The sequence below is a fragment of the Physella acuta genome, unplaced genomic scaffold, assembly GCF_028476545.2.
Source record: "Physella acuta isolate Inbredline_101_S28 unplaced genomic scaffold, ASM2847654v3 ptg000275l, whole genome shotgun sequence".
In the NCBI taxonomy this organism is placed as follows: domain Eukaryota; kingdom Metazoa; phylum Mollusca; class Gastropoda; family Physidae; genus Physella; species Physella acuta.
In genome coordinates, this window is record NW_026731794.1 from 200,769 (window position 1) to 218,413 (window position 17,645).

At 40.2% G+C, this 17,645-nt stretch overlaps 2 protein-coding genes across 2 annotated transcripts; one reads left to right on the plus strand and one right to left on the minus strand.

Moving 5' to 3' along the window:
* Nucleotides 1-196: 196 nt before the first annotated feature.
* Nucleotides 197-1,630, minus strand: LOC131939330 (uncharacterized). The gene has a single exon (XM_059297565.1). It carries the CDS (start codon nt 1,628-1,630, stop codon nt 197-199), a length of 1,434 nt encoding a protein of 477 aa, XP_059153548.1.
* Nucleotides 1,631-4,237: 2,607 nt separating this feature from the next.
* LOC131939320 (glutamine synthetase) lies at nt 4,238-17,625 on the plus strand. Its single transcript, XM_059297545.1, has 9 exons — nt 4,238-4,655; nt 6,003-6,107; nt 6,391-6,481; nt 8,221-8,382; nt 9,680-9,826; nt 15,088-15,215; nt 16,146-16,345; nt 16,803-16,983; nt 17,320-17,625. The coding sequence occupies exons 2-9, from the start codon at nt 6,033-6,035 to the stop codon at nt 17,425-17,427; spliced, it is 1,092 nt and encodes a 363-aa protein (XP_059153528.1). The 5' UTR covers nt 4,238-4,655; nt 6,003-6,032; the 3' UTR covers nt 17,428-17,625.
* The last annotated feature ends 20 nt before the right edge of the window (nt 17,626-17,645 follow it).

Sequence of the window (17,645 nt, forward strand, 5' to 3'; positions counted from 1 at the left end):
TGGTGTAGTGGGCCACTGGGCCGGGTGGTGTAGTGGGCCACTGGGCCGGGTGGTGTAGTGGGCCACTGGGCCAGGTGGTGTAGTGGGCCAGGTGGTGTAGTGGGCCACTGGGCCAGGTGGTGTAGTGGGCCACTGGGCCAGGTGGTGTAGTGGGCCAGGTGGTGTAGTGGGCCACTGGGCCGGGTGGTGTAGCGGGTCACTGGGCCAGGTGGTGTAGTGGGCCATTGGGCCGGGTGGTGTAGTGGGCGACAGGGCCGGGTGGTGTAGTGGGCCAGGTGGTGTAGCGGGCCACTGGGCCGGGTGGTGTAGCGGGCCACTGGGCCGGGTGGTGTAGCGGGCCACTGGGCCAGGTGGTGTAGTGGGCCACTGGGCCGGGTGGTGTAGTGGGCCACTGGGCTAGGTGGCGTAGTGGGCCACTGGGCTGGGTGGCGTAGTGGGCCACTGGGCCGGGTGGCGTAGTGGGCCAGGTGGTGTAGTGGGCCAGGTGGTGAAGTGGGCCACTGGACCGGGTGGTGTAGTGGGTCACTGGGCCGGGTGGTGTAGTGATCCAGGTGGTGTAGTGGGCCACTGGGACGGGTGGTGTAGTGGGCCACTGGGCTAGGTGGCGTAGTGGGCCACTGGGCTGGGTGGCGTAGTGGGCCACTGGGCCGGGTGGCGTAGTGGGCCAGGTGGTGTAGTGGGCCAGGTGGTGAAGTGGGCCACTGGACCGGGTGGTGTAGTGGGTCACTGGGCCGGGTGGTGTAGTGATCCAGGTGGTGTAGTGGGCCACTGGGACGGGTGGTGTAGTGGGCCACTGGGCCGGGTGGTGAAGTGGGCCACTGGGCAGGGTGGTGTAGTGGGCCACTGGGCAGGGTGGTGTAGCGGGCCACTGGGCCAGGTGGTGTAGTGGGCCACTGGGCCGGGTGGTGTAGTGGGCCAGGTGGTGTAGTGGGCCAGGTGGTGTAGTGGGCCACTGGGCCGGGTGGTGTAGCGGGCCACTTGGCCCGGGTAGTGTAGCGGGCCACTTGGCCAGGTGGTGTAGTGGGCCAGGTGGTGTAGTGGGCCACTGGGCCAGGTGGTGTAGTGGGCCACTGGGCCGGGTGGTGTAGTGGGCCAGGTGGTGTAGTGGGCCAGGTGGTGTAGTGGGCCAGGTGGTGTAGTGGGCCAGGTGGTGTAGTGGGCCAGGTGGTGTAGTGGGCCACTGGGCCGGGTGGTGTAGCGGGCCACTGGGCCAGGTGGTGTAGTGGGCCAGGTGGTGTAGTGGGCCAGGTGGTGTAGTGGGCCACTGGGCCGGGTGGTGTAGTGGGCCACTGGGCCAGGTGGTGTAGTGGGCCACTGGGCCGGGTGGTGTAGCGGGCCACTTGGCCCGGGTAGTGTAGCGGGCCACTTGGCCAGGTGGTGTAGTGGGCCAGGTGGTGTAGTGGGCCACTGGGCCAGGTGGTGTAGTGGGCCACTGGGCCGGGTGGTGTAGTGGGCCACTGGGCCGGGTGGTGTAGTGGGCCACTGGGCCAGGTGGTGTAGTGGGCCACTGGGCCGGGTGGTGTAGTGGGCCACTGGGCCGGGTGGTGTAGCGGGCCACTGGGCCGGGTGGTGTAGGGGGCCACTGGACCGGGTAGTGTAGTTGACAAGATTCCCAGTTGACAAAATTCATGATGTATGACTCACACATCCATCCAGTGGCCAGTGGGATGTATGACCAAGGGGTAATGTCAGACACTTTTTATCAGGATTAGTGGGTGGGAATGGTGGGCTATATATTATGGATATATAGTATGTTAACAAATTGTAGTCTTTGCAACAAAATTATGGTAATTTACTGTAGGTATTTTAAATATCCTAAACTATAACGAATCCCTAACTTCTAGCATGAGAGTTGAATATTGAAACTAATTTAATTACAGACAGCCTTCATGGGGAACAAAAAACACAGCCAATTTTCACACTACACTAATGTATTGTAGCCAGTTGGTTAAACTAAAGCCGCGTTCACATTACACTAATGTATTGTTGGCCAGTTGGTTAAACTAAAGCCGCGTTCACACTACACTAATGTATTGTTGGCCAGTTGGTTAAACTAAAGCCGTGTTCACACTACACTAATGTATTGTTGGCCAGTTGGTTAAACTAAAGCCGTGTTCACACTACACTAATGTATTGTTGGCCAGTTGGTTAAACTAAAGCAGCGTTCACACTACACTAATGTATTGTTGGCCAGTTGGTTAAACTAAAGCCGTGTTCACACTACACTAATGTATTGTTGGCCAGTTGGTTAAACTAAAGCCGTGTTCACACTACACTAATGTATTGTTGGCCAGTTGCCATATTGCCAGCACTTTGGATGTAATTATATAATCTTTTGTAACACTGAACAAAAGTAGGCACAGGGGCATTTTCTTATTGACATTGGCCTTTATTTTTTAAGATATCAACATTGCCAATATTTGATTAAATACGCCGCCTACATTCGTTTAAAGAGCGCCATACAATAGTGACACCCGAGATTCAATGACTTGAACCAGGGGCCAGCACCCCTGCAGTAGTGGAACCCTCCTGACGGCGCACCACGATGGCACTCGGCTGGTACACGAGGTATGCTATACCCCACTATTATGGAGGGGATTAACATACACACTAGGTTTTCTTGAGGCCTCTGAGCAGCAGTGTGGACAACCCAGCAACAAAGATCCAAGAAATGTAGTGCCTGCTTTGTATAAATTTAAATAAATCAGTTTTGGAAAACATGGTCACGCCTCTAAAATACACGATTGGTAACACTAAAATACACGATTGGTAACACTAAAATACACGATTGGTAACACATTGATTAAATCCTCTCAACATATTGGTCACGCTTCTAAAATACACGATTGGTAACACATAGATTAAATCCTCTAAACATATTGCCGCCTCTAAAATACACGATTGGTAACACATCTATAATAATCTATATATATAATTCTCTTCATGGAGACCATAGAAAACACACGCAGCTTAGCCACCACCCTCATCCCCACCTGTCAGGTGAGCTGTGGTTCACCCCGAATGTTTACAATCGTAGAGCCGGGTTAGTGACGGCTATTAGGGGCAGATAATTTAGTATTCAACAATTTGAACCGAAGGGAGTAACAATTTCTGATTGATCTTTTCTTTGTCTACTAGCCGTTGGTACCCGTTACACGTGAATTATCTGTCTATATATTTTTAATGGTATACATTTTTATAAGAATATTTTATAAAATAGTTATTGGTCAAAACGCAATGCGCTTTACTACAGGTTTAACGATATTAGTGACAAAGCAAAGAAATAACTAAATAGCTAAAAGTCTGACACATTTAAAATAACATAGGCTACTAATACCTATTAGAAAAAATAAAACAAAATTATATACATAATTAGTCAACACAACACTCGTATTAATTGTGATGCTATTCTGTCACTGTGCCCGGAATGCTCTAGAGAAAACACAAGAAAAGTAAAAACTTTCAGTCAAACGAAATGCCATAAAAATAATGACGTCATCGAAACTCGATAATGAAGACACTAACACTGCCGCCTAATTATTGGTCTTATCTTAAAAGTGGTCCGCATGGAGAATTCCTTTCAGGCATCTCTTTAGGTAAGGGGGGGGGGGGTGCCTTCCCCCTGCCCAAGAACGTCTACAAACCCCCGAACGAAACACAATTTATATAGAAGATTAGGCCCTATACTCTACCAGTGTAAATTTCAAGTGAAGGTTGCGGTTAGGGGTCATCCATTTACAGAGGCGTCGCGAGGGGGGGGGGGACATATGTCCCCGGGCGCCGACCTTAGGGGGCGCCAAAATGGGTTGGAAAAAGAAATTGAAAGTTTGAGGAGGGGGTGCAAATCGAAAGTTTGAGGGACGGTGCAAATCGAAAGCTTATGACGTTCATAATAACTTTTGCAGACCCGTGTGGACTTTTAAAAGATAATTAAGTGGACAGGGGAGGGGTCCAAAATATAAAAAAAATGTGGATATTATAAATGGATGACCCCTTATTAAGTGTTATCACACTGTTATTTCAAGTTAAATTTCCGAATCCAATTACAATGCCAAATCTGGGTAAAAATCCGTTGTCAATGACATTTTTGTTTCCAGTTAAATTTGAAGTTTAGGTGGTGCTTTTGGTTTCGGTTTAGCGCCCGTTGTATGTCTCCATCAACGGGCTATTTATCTAGTATCTAGTCCAAGTGCTATCAGCCACTCAAAATTAACGAAACCCGATAATTGCACGCATGGCCATTTCAGCAATTCGTTCTTGCCAGCGTTGCGTCAAGCAGAGGCGCGTAAGTAGACGAAAATCTCCGCCACACGCAATGACGATATTGATGGCTACGACCCCGTTCGTGTGTGATAGGGGCCGAGCGGTGAACGACGCTTGTAACAATGGAGTCGCCGAATAAAATCTGACATTGCGTGCCGATTATCATTTACGGAGCATACTTCAAAATTAGATATAGCCCATTTAAGGCTGTATATGTGATATTCAATGACTGACGTTATAAATAATATTACGTAACTGTAGGTGGTTATATATTATTTATATTGCTACACTGAACAGCTGTGCGGTGACTGATGTGTGTCCTAGATTTAACTATTAACTAGATCTAGATCTAAACGTAAACAAGACGGCTCAAGTCAAATCTAAGAGAAAAGGTAAACGCATTGGTCTTATTTTAAAATTTTATTAATTTGTAAACTTCTCTTTCGATTTACCAACCGAATTCATATTCATGTTGCTTTTATTTTTTTTAAAATTCAATATTTTTATATTAATTATACCCAATGAGTTCTTAATAAATACAAAGAATTAAGAATAGATCTAGATCTAGACTGGATTAATTATAATTACAAGGCCTACATTTTTCGAATTTATTATTAAATTAACACGGCTTGCCAGGATTTTTATTCATTTTACTTCAGATGTCCTGTATCCTGTACCATAATTTTAATTTAAATGATTTAATCTATTCTTTAACTGAAAAAAATACTTTAAAATTAGGCTTTTCTCTTATGATATTATTGATAAAGAGCTAGTTTAGCTGACATAAATCCAGAACAAAAATTCTAGATCTATATACTTAATTTTTGTAATTATATGTTTCTGTTTAGGTTAGTAAGATAATAAACTGATATCTTCACCAAATGTTTCAGTTCTCAACTCAGAGGTTGTCTTCTGATCATTTATAGAATTATTCTCTTCTCTCCCCCCCCCCCCCCCTCATTCAAACTAAATTCTAATTCTAAGCTTAAATTGTATTTTTTATTTCAAATAAATTTCTTATCTCTTATTCTTATGTAATCTTTAGGCTATGAAGTGTTGATGTGTAAAATGATCAAATCTTCTGTTGATGGACCCCTAATTATTGTAGTAGTTTAATCCTTAGCTCCTATGGTGCTCAGACCATGACCAGTATTTAGCTTCCTAATTTGATGTGTAGCTATCAATGATAGCTAAGTTTAAGAATGTTTTGTAAGCTGAGATTCTGTTGCTATGGAGATATCTAGAGGCAGATAAATCACACGTCTGTTCTGGGTGTCCCTAGGGCAGCCTAAATGTATTGTGTGACATCTGTTCTGGGTGTCCCTAGGGCAGGGGCGTAGCGAGGGGGGTGCGGGGGGTGCGGACCGCACCGGGTGACACCATTTAGGGGGGTGACACCAAGGCAAAAAATAGCAAAATATATACAGAAAAACTTGAGGGGGGGGTGCAAATCGAAAGTTTGAGGGGGGGGGGTGCAAATCGAAAACTTGAGGGGAGGGGGGTGCAAATCGAAAGTTTGAGGGGGGTGCAAATCGAAAACTTGAAAGTTTGTCCCGGGAAGGGTCGCTACGCCTCTGGGGGGTGACACCATTAAGTACCGCACCGGGTGACACCCGACCTCGCTACGCCACTGCCCTAGGGCAGCTTAAATGTATTGTGTGACGTCTGTTCTGGGTGTCCCTAGGGCAGCCTAAATGTATTGTGTGAAAGCTGTTGTATTTTTTCTCTGGGCAATGCAGGGCTAACACTAACAGCATCAGCTGAACAACATGGCCAGCCACTGGACTCATGGAAACAAACAGCTGCTGGAGAAATACTTGAATCTGGACCAGCCAGATGACCAGGTCAGTTAAGTCATGTGACCAAGTCAGTTAAGTCATGTGACCAGGTCAGTTAAGTCATGTTACCAGGTCAGTTAAGTCATGTGACCTGGTCAGTTAAGTCATGTGACCAAGTCAGTTAAGTCATGTGACCAAGTCAGTTAAGTCATGTGACCAAGTCAGTTAAGTCATGTGACCTGGTCAGTTAAGTCATGTGACCAAGTCAGTTAAGTCATGTGACCAAGTCAGTTAAGAAATAATGGTATTTGTAAAAAAAAAACATTGTTAAGATTTCTGAATATTTCAGATCATGGCCGAGTATGTGTGGATAGATGGTACGGGTGAGAGCATACGCAGCAAATGTCGTACTCTGGACAGTGAGCCCCAGAAACCAGATGGTAAGTCCAGAAACCAGATGGTAAGTCCAGAAACCAGATGGTAAGTCCAGAAACCAGATGGTAAGTCCAGAAACCAGATGGTAAGTCCAGAAACCAGATGGTAAGTCCAGAAACCAGATGGTAAGTCCAGAAACCAGATGGTAAGTCCAGAAACCAGATGGTAAGTCCAGAAACCAGATGGTAAGTCCAGAAACCAGATGGTAAGTCCAGAAACCAGATGGTAAGTCCAGAAACCAGATGGTAAGTCCAGAAACCAGATGGTAAGTCCAGAAACCAGATGGTAAGTCCAGAAACCAGATGGTAAGTCCAGAAACCAGATGGTAAGTCCAGAAACCAGATGGTAAGTCCAGAAACCAGATGGTAAGTCCAGAAACCAGATGGTAAGTCCAGAAACCAGATGGTAAGTCCAGAAACCAGATGGTAAGTCCAGAAACCAGATGGTAAGTCAACTCATCTCTAGAGTTTTCCCAGCATCACAGGACAGACTGTAGAAAATCTAGGCCAATGTGGCACATCAGGGTTGGCATAAAAAAAGCAATGTCATCACTTTTTCTAGCCTGTCACTTGACCTACTTTTTTAAACCGTTGTCATGGTAATAAATATTACAGTAATACCATTTTTTCATGGTCATTTCAGAAATATATGCTTAACATGGTTACTTTTGCGTATTATTCAACAATACCGGTCTAGTTTTAACAACTGACTATTAGTGAAACCATTTTTTTCTTTCTAGATTTCAGTTGTCAAGTGAGGACATGGCTTTAATATATAAGTTCATTTTATAAAATGACTTTGTTCTGTTGATTTTACCTTATTAAAATTCATAAAGGAACATTGTTATATTTAAATATTGAAATTAAATTGATCCCATGACTTTGTTCTCTATATGTTCTATTTATACCATAATTTGTTCTCTAAATGTTGAATTGATCCAATAATTTGTTCTATAAATGTTCAATTGATCCCATAATTTGTTCTATAAATGTTGAATTGATCCCATAATTTGTTCTATAAATGTTGAATTGATCCCATAATTTGTTCTATAAATGTTGAATTGATCCCATGTCTTTGTTCTATAAATGTTAAATTGATCCCATGACTTTGTTCTATAAATGTTGAACTGATCCAATAATTTGTTCTATAAATATGTTGAGTTGATCAAATAATTTGTTCTATAAATGTTGAACTGATCCCATATTTTGTTCTATAAATGTTGAACTGATCCCATATTTTGTTCTATAAATGTTGAATTGATCCCATATTTTGTTCTATAAATGCTGAACTGATCCCATAATTTGTTCTATAAATGTTGAATTGATCCCATGACTTTGTTCTATAAATGCTGAACTGATCCCATAATTTGTTCTATAAATGTTGAACTGATCCAATGACTTTGTTCTATAAATGTTGAATTGATCCCATAATTTGTTCTATAAATGTTGAATTGATCCCATAATTTGTTCTATAAATGTTGAACTGATCCCATAATTTGTTCTATAAATGCTGAACTGATCCCTTAATTTGTTCTATAAATGTTGAACTGATCCAATGACTTTGTTCTATAAATGTTGAATTGATCCCATAATTTGTTCTATAAATGTTGAATTGATCCCATGACTTTGTTCTATAAATGTTGAACTGATCCCATAATTTGTTCTATAAATGTTGAACTGATCCCATAATTTGTTCTGTAAATTTTGAACTGATCCCATAATTTGTTCTATCGCTGCGTCCACAGACTGCCCCATTTGGAACTTTGATGGTTCTAGCACTTACCAAGCCGAGGGCTCCAACTCAGACATGTACCTGTACCCATGTGCTATATTCAGGGACCCCTTCAGGGGGGGCAAAAATAAGTTGGTCTTGTGTGAGGTCTACAAATACAACAAGAAGCCTGCAGGTAGGGGACATTTCAATCTACAGGGTAGATAACTGTAGATAATGGTAGGGGGACATTTCAATCTACAGGGTAGATAACTGTTGGCTTGACAATGGTAGGGGGACATTTCAATCTACAGGGTAGATAACTGTTGACAATGGTAGGGGGACATTTCAATCTACAGGGTAGATAACTGTTGACAATGGTAGGGGGACATTTCAATCTACAGGGTAGATAACTGTTGACAATGGTAGGGGGACATTTCAATCTACAGGGTAGATAACTGTTGGCTTGACAATGGTAGGGGGACATTTCAATCTACAGGGTAGATAACTGTTTGGTTAATGGTAGGGGGACATTTCAATCTACAGGGTAGATAACTGTTGACAATGGTAGGGGGACATTTCAATCTACATGGTAGATAACTGTTGACAATGGTAGGGGGACATTTCAATCTACAGGGTAGATAACTGTTTGGTTAATGGTAGGGGGACATTTCAATCTACAGGGTAGATAACTGTTGACAATGGTAGGGGGACATTTCAATCTACAGGGTAGATAACTGTTTGGTTAATGGTAGGGGGACATTTCAATCTACAGGGTAGATAACTTTTTGGTTAATGGTAGGGGGACATTTCAATCTACAGGGTAGATAACTGTTTGGTTAATGGTTGGGGGACATTTCAATCTACAGGGTAGATAACTGTTTGGTTAATGGTTGGGGGACATTTCAATCTACAGGGTAGATAACTGTTTGCTTGACAATGGTAGGGGGACATTTCAATCTACAGGGTAGAAAACTGTTGACAATGGTTGGGGGACATTTCAATCTACCAGAAATATAAGACAATGTGTTTAGTTGACAATGGTCTGATGATTTTAAATCTCCATCAAATATAAAACAATGTGTGTAGCTAATGATTCTAATGATTTTAAATCTACATCAAATATAAGACAATGTGTGTAGCTAATGATTCTGATGATTTTAAATCTACATCAAATATAAGACAATGTGTTTAGTTGACAATGGTCTGATAATTTTAAATCTACATCAAATATAAGACAATGTGTTTAGCTAATGATTCTGATGATTTTAAATCTACATCAAATATAAGACAATGTGTTTAGCTAATGATTCTGATAATTTTAAATCTACATCAAATATAAGACAATGTGTTTAGTTGACAATGGTCTGATAATTTTAAATCTACATGAAATATAAGACAATGTGTGTAGCTAATGATTCTGATGATTTTAAATCTACATCAAATATAAGACAATGTGTGTAGCTAATGATTCTGATGATTCTGTTGAGCAGAAACCAACCGCAGGAAGACTTGCAATGAAGTGATGAAACAGGCAGCCCACGCCCACCCCTGGTTTGGCATTGAGCAGGAGTACACACTGTTGGACTATGATGGTCATCCTTTTGGCTGGCCCAAGAATGGCTTCCCTGGACCACAAGGTCAGTGGACATTGGTGCTATTTTATTTTGAATCATCTTTTTAGCCTGAAGAAATTTTTTAAAACTTTCCTAACCCATTATTTTCACTAACACAAATAGCATTGACTTAATAGTTTGTGTGACTTGTGCTAAAATATGGCAGTGAAATGAATTTAATGCTTCTGGTAATACAAGCTGAAGTGGACGCCAGAAGCATTGAATGTTATATCAAGTGCACCCAAGCCCCAATGAAAGAGCCACTATCTGTCTGCTTATCTCCCCTTATCACATCTCAACACTAGTTGACCTTATCATGCAGCACTAAAAAACTTGGATCAGTGAATACACAGAAATAAAACCACACTATTAAAAAACTTGGATCAGTGAATACACAGAAATAAAACCACACTATTAAAAAACTTGGATCAGTGAATACACAGAAATAAAATCACAGTATTAAAAAACTTGGATCAGTGAATACACAGAAATAAAACCACACTATTAAAAAACTTGGATCAGTGAATACACAGAAATAAAATCACAGTATTAAAAAACTTGGATCAGTGAATACACAGAAATAAAATCACACTTTTAAAAAACTTGGATCAGTGAATACACAGAAATAAAACCACACTATTAAAAAACTTGGATCAGTGAATACACAGAAATAAAATCACAGTATTAAAAAACTTGGATCAGTGAATACACAGAAATAAAATCACACTTTTAAAAAACTTGGATCAGTGAATACACAGAAATAAAACCACACTATTAAAAAACTTGGATCAGTGAATACACAGAAATAAAACCACACTATTAAAAAACTTGGATCAGTGAATACACAGAAATAAAACCACACTATTAAAAAACTTGGATCAGTGAATACACAGAAATAAAACCACACTATTAAAAAACTTGGATCAGTGAATACACAGAAATAAAACCACACTATTAAAAAACTTGGATCAGTGAATACACAGAAATAAAACCACACTTTTAAAACGCAATTGGATCAGTGAATACACAGAAATAAAACCACACTTTTAAAACACCATTTTTTTTTTTCAAATTGTTTTCAAATTTATCAAAGCCAAAATAGAATCTAGGCACTGACAATGTAAGTGCCTACACCAAACTTATGCAGGCCCATATGTGAATGTTGTATATGATTAAACAGTGTGATCTTATGTGAATGTTGTATGTGAATAATTCAGTGTGATCTCATGTAAATGTTGTATATGAATAATTCAGTGTGATCTTATGTGAATGTTGTATGTGAATAATTTAGTGTGATCTTATGTGAATGTTGTATATGAATAATTCAGTGTGATCTTATGTGAATGTTGTATGTGAATAATTCAGTGTGATCTCATGTGAATGTTGTATGTGAATAATTTAGTGTGATCTTATGTGAATGTTGTATATGAATAATTCAGTGTAATCTTATGTGAATGTTGTAGGTGAATAATTCAGTGTGATCTTATGTGAATGTTGTATATGAATAGTTCAGTGTGATCTCATGTGAATGTTGTATATGAATAATTTAGTGTGATCTCATGTGAATGTTGTATATGAATAATTCAGTGTGATCTTATGTGAATGTTGTATATGAATAATTCAGTGTGATCTTATGTGAATGTTGTATGTGAATAATTCAGAGTGATCTTATGTGAATGTTGTATGTGAATAATTTAGTGTGATCTTATGTGAATGTTGTATGTGAATAATTTAGTGTGATCTTATGTGAATGTTGTATATGAATAATTCAGTGTGATCTTATGTGAATGTTTTATATGAATAATTCAGTGTGATCTTATGTGAATGTTGTATGTGAATAATTCAGAGTGATCTTATGTGAATGTTGTATGTGAATAATTCAGAGTGATCTTATGTGAATGTTATATGTGAATAATTTAGTGTGATCTTATGTGAATGTTGTATGTGAATAATTTAGTGTGATCTTATGTGAATGTTGTATATGAATAATTTTGTGTGATCTTATGTGAATGTTGTGTGTGAATAATTCAGTGTGATCTCATGTGAATGTTGTATATGCATAATTCAGTGTGATCTTATGTGAATGTTGTATATGAATAATTCAGTGTGATCTTATGTGAATGTTGTATGTGAATAATTCAGTGTGATCTCATGTAAATGTTGTATATGAATAATTCAGTGTGATCTTATGTGAATGTTGTATGTGAATAATTTAGTGTGATCTTATGTGAATGTTGTATATGAATAATTCAGTGTGATCTTATGTGAATGTTGTATGTGAATAATTCAGTGTGATCTCATGTGAATGTTGTATGTGAATAATTTAGTGTGATCTTATGTGAATGTTGTATATGAATAATTCAGTGTAATCTTATGTGAATGTTGTAGGTGAATAATTCAGTGTGATCTTATGTGAATGTTGTATATGAATAGTTCAGTGTGATCTCATGTGAATGTTGTATATGAATAATTTAGTGTGATCTCATGTGAATGTTGTATATGAATAATTCAGTGTGATCTTATGTGAATGTTGTATATGAATAATTCAGTGTGATCTTATGTGAATGTTGTATGTGAATAATTCAGAGTGATCTTATGTGAATGTTGTATGTGAATAATTTAGTGTGATCTTATGTGAATGTTGTATGTGAATAATTTAGTGTGATCTTATGTGAATGTTGTATATGAATAATTCAGTGTGATCTTATGTGAATGTTTTATATGAATAATTCAGTGTGATCTTATGTGAATGTTGTATGTGAATAATTCAGAGTGATCTTATGTGAATGTTGTATGTGAATAATTCAGAGTGATCTTATGTGAATGTTATATGTGAATAATTTAGTGTGATCTTATGTGAATGTTGTATGTGAATAATTTAGTGTGATCTTATGTGAATGTTGTATATGAATAATTTTGTGTGATCTTATGTGAATGTTGTGTGTGAATAATTCAGTGTGATCTCATGTGAATGTTGTATATGCATAATTCAGTGTGATCTTATGTGAATGTTGTATATGAATAATTCAGTGTGATCTTATGTGAATGTTGTATGTGAATAATTCAGTGTGATCTCATGTGAATGTTGTATATGAATAATTCAGTGTGATCTTATGTTAATGTTGTATGTGAATAATTTAGTGTGATCTTATGTGAATGTTGTATATGAATAATTCAGTGTGATCTTATGTGAATGTTGTGTGTGAATAATTCAGTGTGATCTTATGTGAATGTTGTATGTGAATAATTCAGTGTGATCTCATGTGAATGTTGTATGTGAATAATTTAGTGTGATCTTATGTGAATGTTGTATATGAATAATTCAGTGTGATCTTATGTGAATGTTGTAGGTGAATAATTCAGTGTGATCTCATGTGAATGTTGTATGTGAATAATTTAGTGTGATCTTATGTGAATGTTGTATATGAATAATTAAGTGTGATCTTATGTGAATGTTGTAGGTGAATAATTTAGTGTGATCTTATGTGAATGTTGTGTGCGCAAATTTCTGTTTGCGTTTTTTTCTCTTTGCGCTTTTGTGTGCGCGTATTTTTCCGTTGCGCAACTTTCTGGTCAATCTCCACCACCCACCCGAAAAAATATCCGACCCATGTACAGAGACCCATGTACAGAGACCCATGTACAGAGACCCATGTACAGAGACCCATGTACAGAGACGGTATTTATTTGGCTGAAAAAAACGTTTGGTTTGCAAACTAGAAAGTAGAAACCCGAAGTGATTGTCAAACTTAAATATGACCTCTGACCTATCAATGTATTGGGACAAAAGAACGAATGTACTTTTGTACTGGAACAACATAACCGGCGACCTATATTTGTGACCCCCCCCCCCCTCCCCAACTAACACGTTTAATCAACACGGCTGTGACACAATTTGTAATGTGTATATTATCTTACTAGGCCTACAACGTTTTGTTTGTGTTGTCGCCCTGTGCGCATGCGCAAAAATTGTAACACGACATCGCTGTTTCCATCAAGTTATTGTTTCATGTTTTCTTTTTTTTTTTGTATGAGTAGCTTGCTACTGTGCTTGCGTGTGTGTGTGGGGGGGGGGGGGGGTCCTGTGCTGACAAACACACACTTATTGATCACAACCCATTACAACATGAAGGTTACACATTCTATTTATAACTTGGCATTTGCTAAATTTACCTTTCTGCATCGATGTAGCTTACTTATAGTTTATAGTGTTGGTTCTTCTTTTGATAGCAGAGTTTCTTCCCGGCATCTCTTCCACCGCCCCCCCCCCCCCCCGAACGAGATGGATTTTATATAATAACATACATTTTTACTAGTGTCCGCCGCCACCCCCCCCCCCCCCCCCCGAAGATTTCTTGGTTAGCGACGGGCAATATTTTTTTATGGGGATTCAAACATGCACAGGTGACGTACCACTTTAAGCCCTAGAAAATATGAAATAAAAAGTTTTTATATTTGGGCGACGTGGCGTTTTTTCCCGGCCGTTTGACATACATAGTAATACGCCGTTCTCGAGTGGGGGGGGGGGGGGGGGAGATAGGACGCGACGATAAATGGAACTAGAAACTAAAAAACAAAAGCAAGTAGACTGCAAGGACCAATGGACTGTGATGTGAAGCAACTTTATGTAGATCACGCTGTGCTGTGACGTCACTACAAACTTTTTGTTTGACTGACAGCGGGCGCCACTTTTGCAATTTATAATTACCCCCCCCCCCCCCCACTGTACCAACAATATGATAACCACAATATCCAGTTGTACCAAAAAAAAAACGCTGACTCAAACACCAGAGCAGTATAAAAAAATAGTTTAGTACACAGCCAAGGTAATAGGAGATTGTATTGTTCTCTTTAGAAAACCCATCAACTTAAGTTGTATTGGCCCACACCCCCAACATTTCTATTCAACATCTATCTGACTTGCAAATATCCTATCAATATTTCCACACGCTGCTATCGACATGGGCTCGCGAGAAGACGACTGGTGTTTGAAATCTATTATTAATTCTTCAGCATCTTGTCATTAGCAAGTTGAGCTGTTCTCCCGTCAGGCAACACTAGCTAGTCAGACACATTAGTGTGTGGATAGTTCTGGGACACAGTCTGTGACACATCAATGTGACACTTCAGTCTGTGACACTTCAGTCTGTGACACATCAGTCTGTGACACATCAATGTGACACTTCAGTCTGTGACGCCAGTCTTAACATTTCTTCCCCCTAAGTTGTCTGTATGGCATTTCCTTGATTCTTTAATGAATATTTTCCCCATCTTCCCCTCCTCAGGGCCCTACTACTGTGGGGTAGGAGCTAATAAAGTCTACGGCAGGGATGTGGTTGAGGCCCACTACAGGGCGTGTCTGTATGCTGGGGTCAAGATCAGTGGATGTAACGCTGAGACCATGCCTGCACAGGTAGACAAACATGGTGCTTTATGTGTCCAGCACAGGTAGACAAACATGGTGCTTTATGTGTCCAGCACAGGTAGACAAACATGGTGCTTTATGTGTCCAGCACAGGTAGACAAACATGGTGCTTTATGTGTCCAGCACAGGTAGACAAACATGGTGCTTTATGTGTCCAGCACAGGTAGACAAACATGGTGCTTTATGTGTCCAGCACAGGTAGACAAACATGGTGCTTTATGTGTCCAGCACAGGTAGACAAACATGGTGCTTTATGTGTCCAGCACAGGTAGACAAACATGGTGCTTTATGTGTCCAGCACAGGTAGACAAACATGGTGCTTTATGTGTCCAGCACAGGTAGACAAACATGGTGCTTTATGTGTCCAGCACAGGTAGACAAACATGGTGCTTTATGTGTCCAGCACAGGTAGACAAACATGGTGCTTTATGTGTCAATCTTTTGAAATGATTTAGCACCAAAAAAAAACAACCTTTGATTACAATATGTGTGTACTGCAATAGGTGGGATTATTATTGTTTTAAGAAGAGTTTTGATTTCTCCCACCTGCTCCTTCCTAGTGAGTTCCTCACTAATGCTGTCCAACAGAGACCAAAACCTTCTCCACCCAACACCACTCTAACTTGTGTTCAAGTGGTATTTATCTACACATCTCCTATTGACACTGTGTTCAAGTGGTATTTATCTACACATCTCCTATTGGCACACATTTGAGATTTTTATCTGGCCAGTTTACCTACAAAATTTATCTCTGAGATTTGTTTTTAAATTTAAAGCACTGGAGACAGAGCCAAACAGCAACAATTATTTTACTATATCAATGGTGTTACATTAGTGAAATAATTTACGTCAATATTTCTTAAATGTCACACTTGTATGAAAATGGATGTGAATATTTTCAAAATGTATCCCATTAAGTGGGAGTTCCAAATTGGACCTAGTGAAGGAATAGACATGGGAGACCACCTGTGGATAGCCCGCTACATCCTACACAGAGTTGCTGAAGACTTTGGTGTGATTGTCACCCTTGACCCCAAGCCTATGGAAGGTGACTGGAATGGTGCAGGTGCTCATTGCAACTATAGCACACATGACATGCGGCAGCCAAATGGCATCAAGTGAGTGTAGCACCTCTCTCAGGACTTATAGGACTAACTGTAGGACCTCTCTTAGGACTTATAGGACAAACTGTAGGACCTCTCTCAGGACTTATAGGACTAACTGTAGGACCTCTCTCAGGACTTATAGGACTAACTGTAGGACCTCTTTCAGGACTTATAGGACTAACTGTAGGACCTCTCTCAGGACTTGGATACACAGTAGGACCTCTCTCATAAGTCATGAGAGAGTTCCTACAGTTAGTCCTATGACTTATAGGACTAACTCTCAGGGCGTAGTTATATGAGCCGTGAAATGAGGCAGCCTAGTGGCATGAATAACTCAAGTCAGCACTAAGCTGGACAACTTTACCATCTGTAGTTGTCTACTTAGTCCTGATACACATGTCTATCCTTACTTTGTACTACAAATTCTCTCTAGTTTCCCAGTATCTGAGGTGTTCTGTTTGTTTTCCAGGGCCATTGAAGAGGCGATTGAGAAATTGTCCAAGCACCATGTCAGACATATCAAAGCCTACGACCCCAGAGAAGGCAAAGATAACGAGCGGCGCCTGACTGGGCGCCATGAGACCTCCAGTATCCACGACTTCTCTGCTGGTGTTGCCAATCGTGGGGCCAGTATACGCATACCACGACAGGTGAGACAAAGTTTGCAACATACAGGTGTTAGTAAACACTTATCACAATTATGTCACACTGGTCATTTTCACAATTTTTTTTCATGTATACCCTTCATGTGTGTATAAAGCAGTTTCCCTTTAGACCTTCGGAGATACATTGGGTAAATGAAGTAGAATTCCTGTTTCTTGACCTCACAACTGCCTTTATTTTCTTTAACACGAGACACCTATATGAGAAGGGTGGGATGTCCTGCATGTATGTTTCCTGACTCCACACCACACCAACCATGTAGTTACCATTTGAAAAGTCCCACTGTTCTTACTCTCCTAAGTTACCTGAGTTGATTGTTGCAGGTGGCAGAAGACAGGTGCGGCTACCTGGAAGACAGGAGACCATCTTCTAACTGTGATCCCTACTCTGTCACTGAGGTGTTGGTGAGGACCACAGTGTTGTCGGAATAGGTCCAGGGGAGGTCATCAAAGATTTTTCTTCCAAGGGAGGTCATCACAGCCAACTACTGCCTAGTGGTTTCTCATTCAATATGTGATCTTCTCAAATATGTAATACATTTCTGTAGTTCACCTAGAATGTAATCAATTTACATTGAACCATGTTACAGTTGTGATACAAATTAAATTGGTTTTGAATGTTGACAAGGCTATCTGGTGAAACCTGGGTT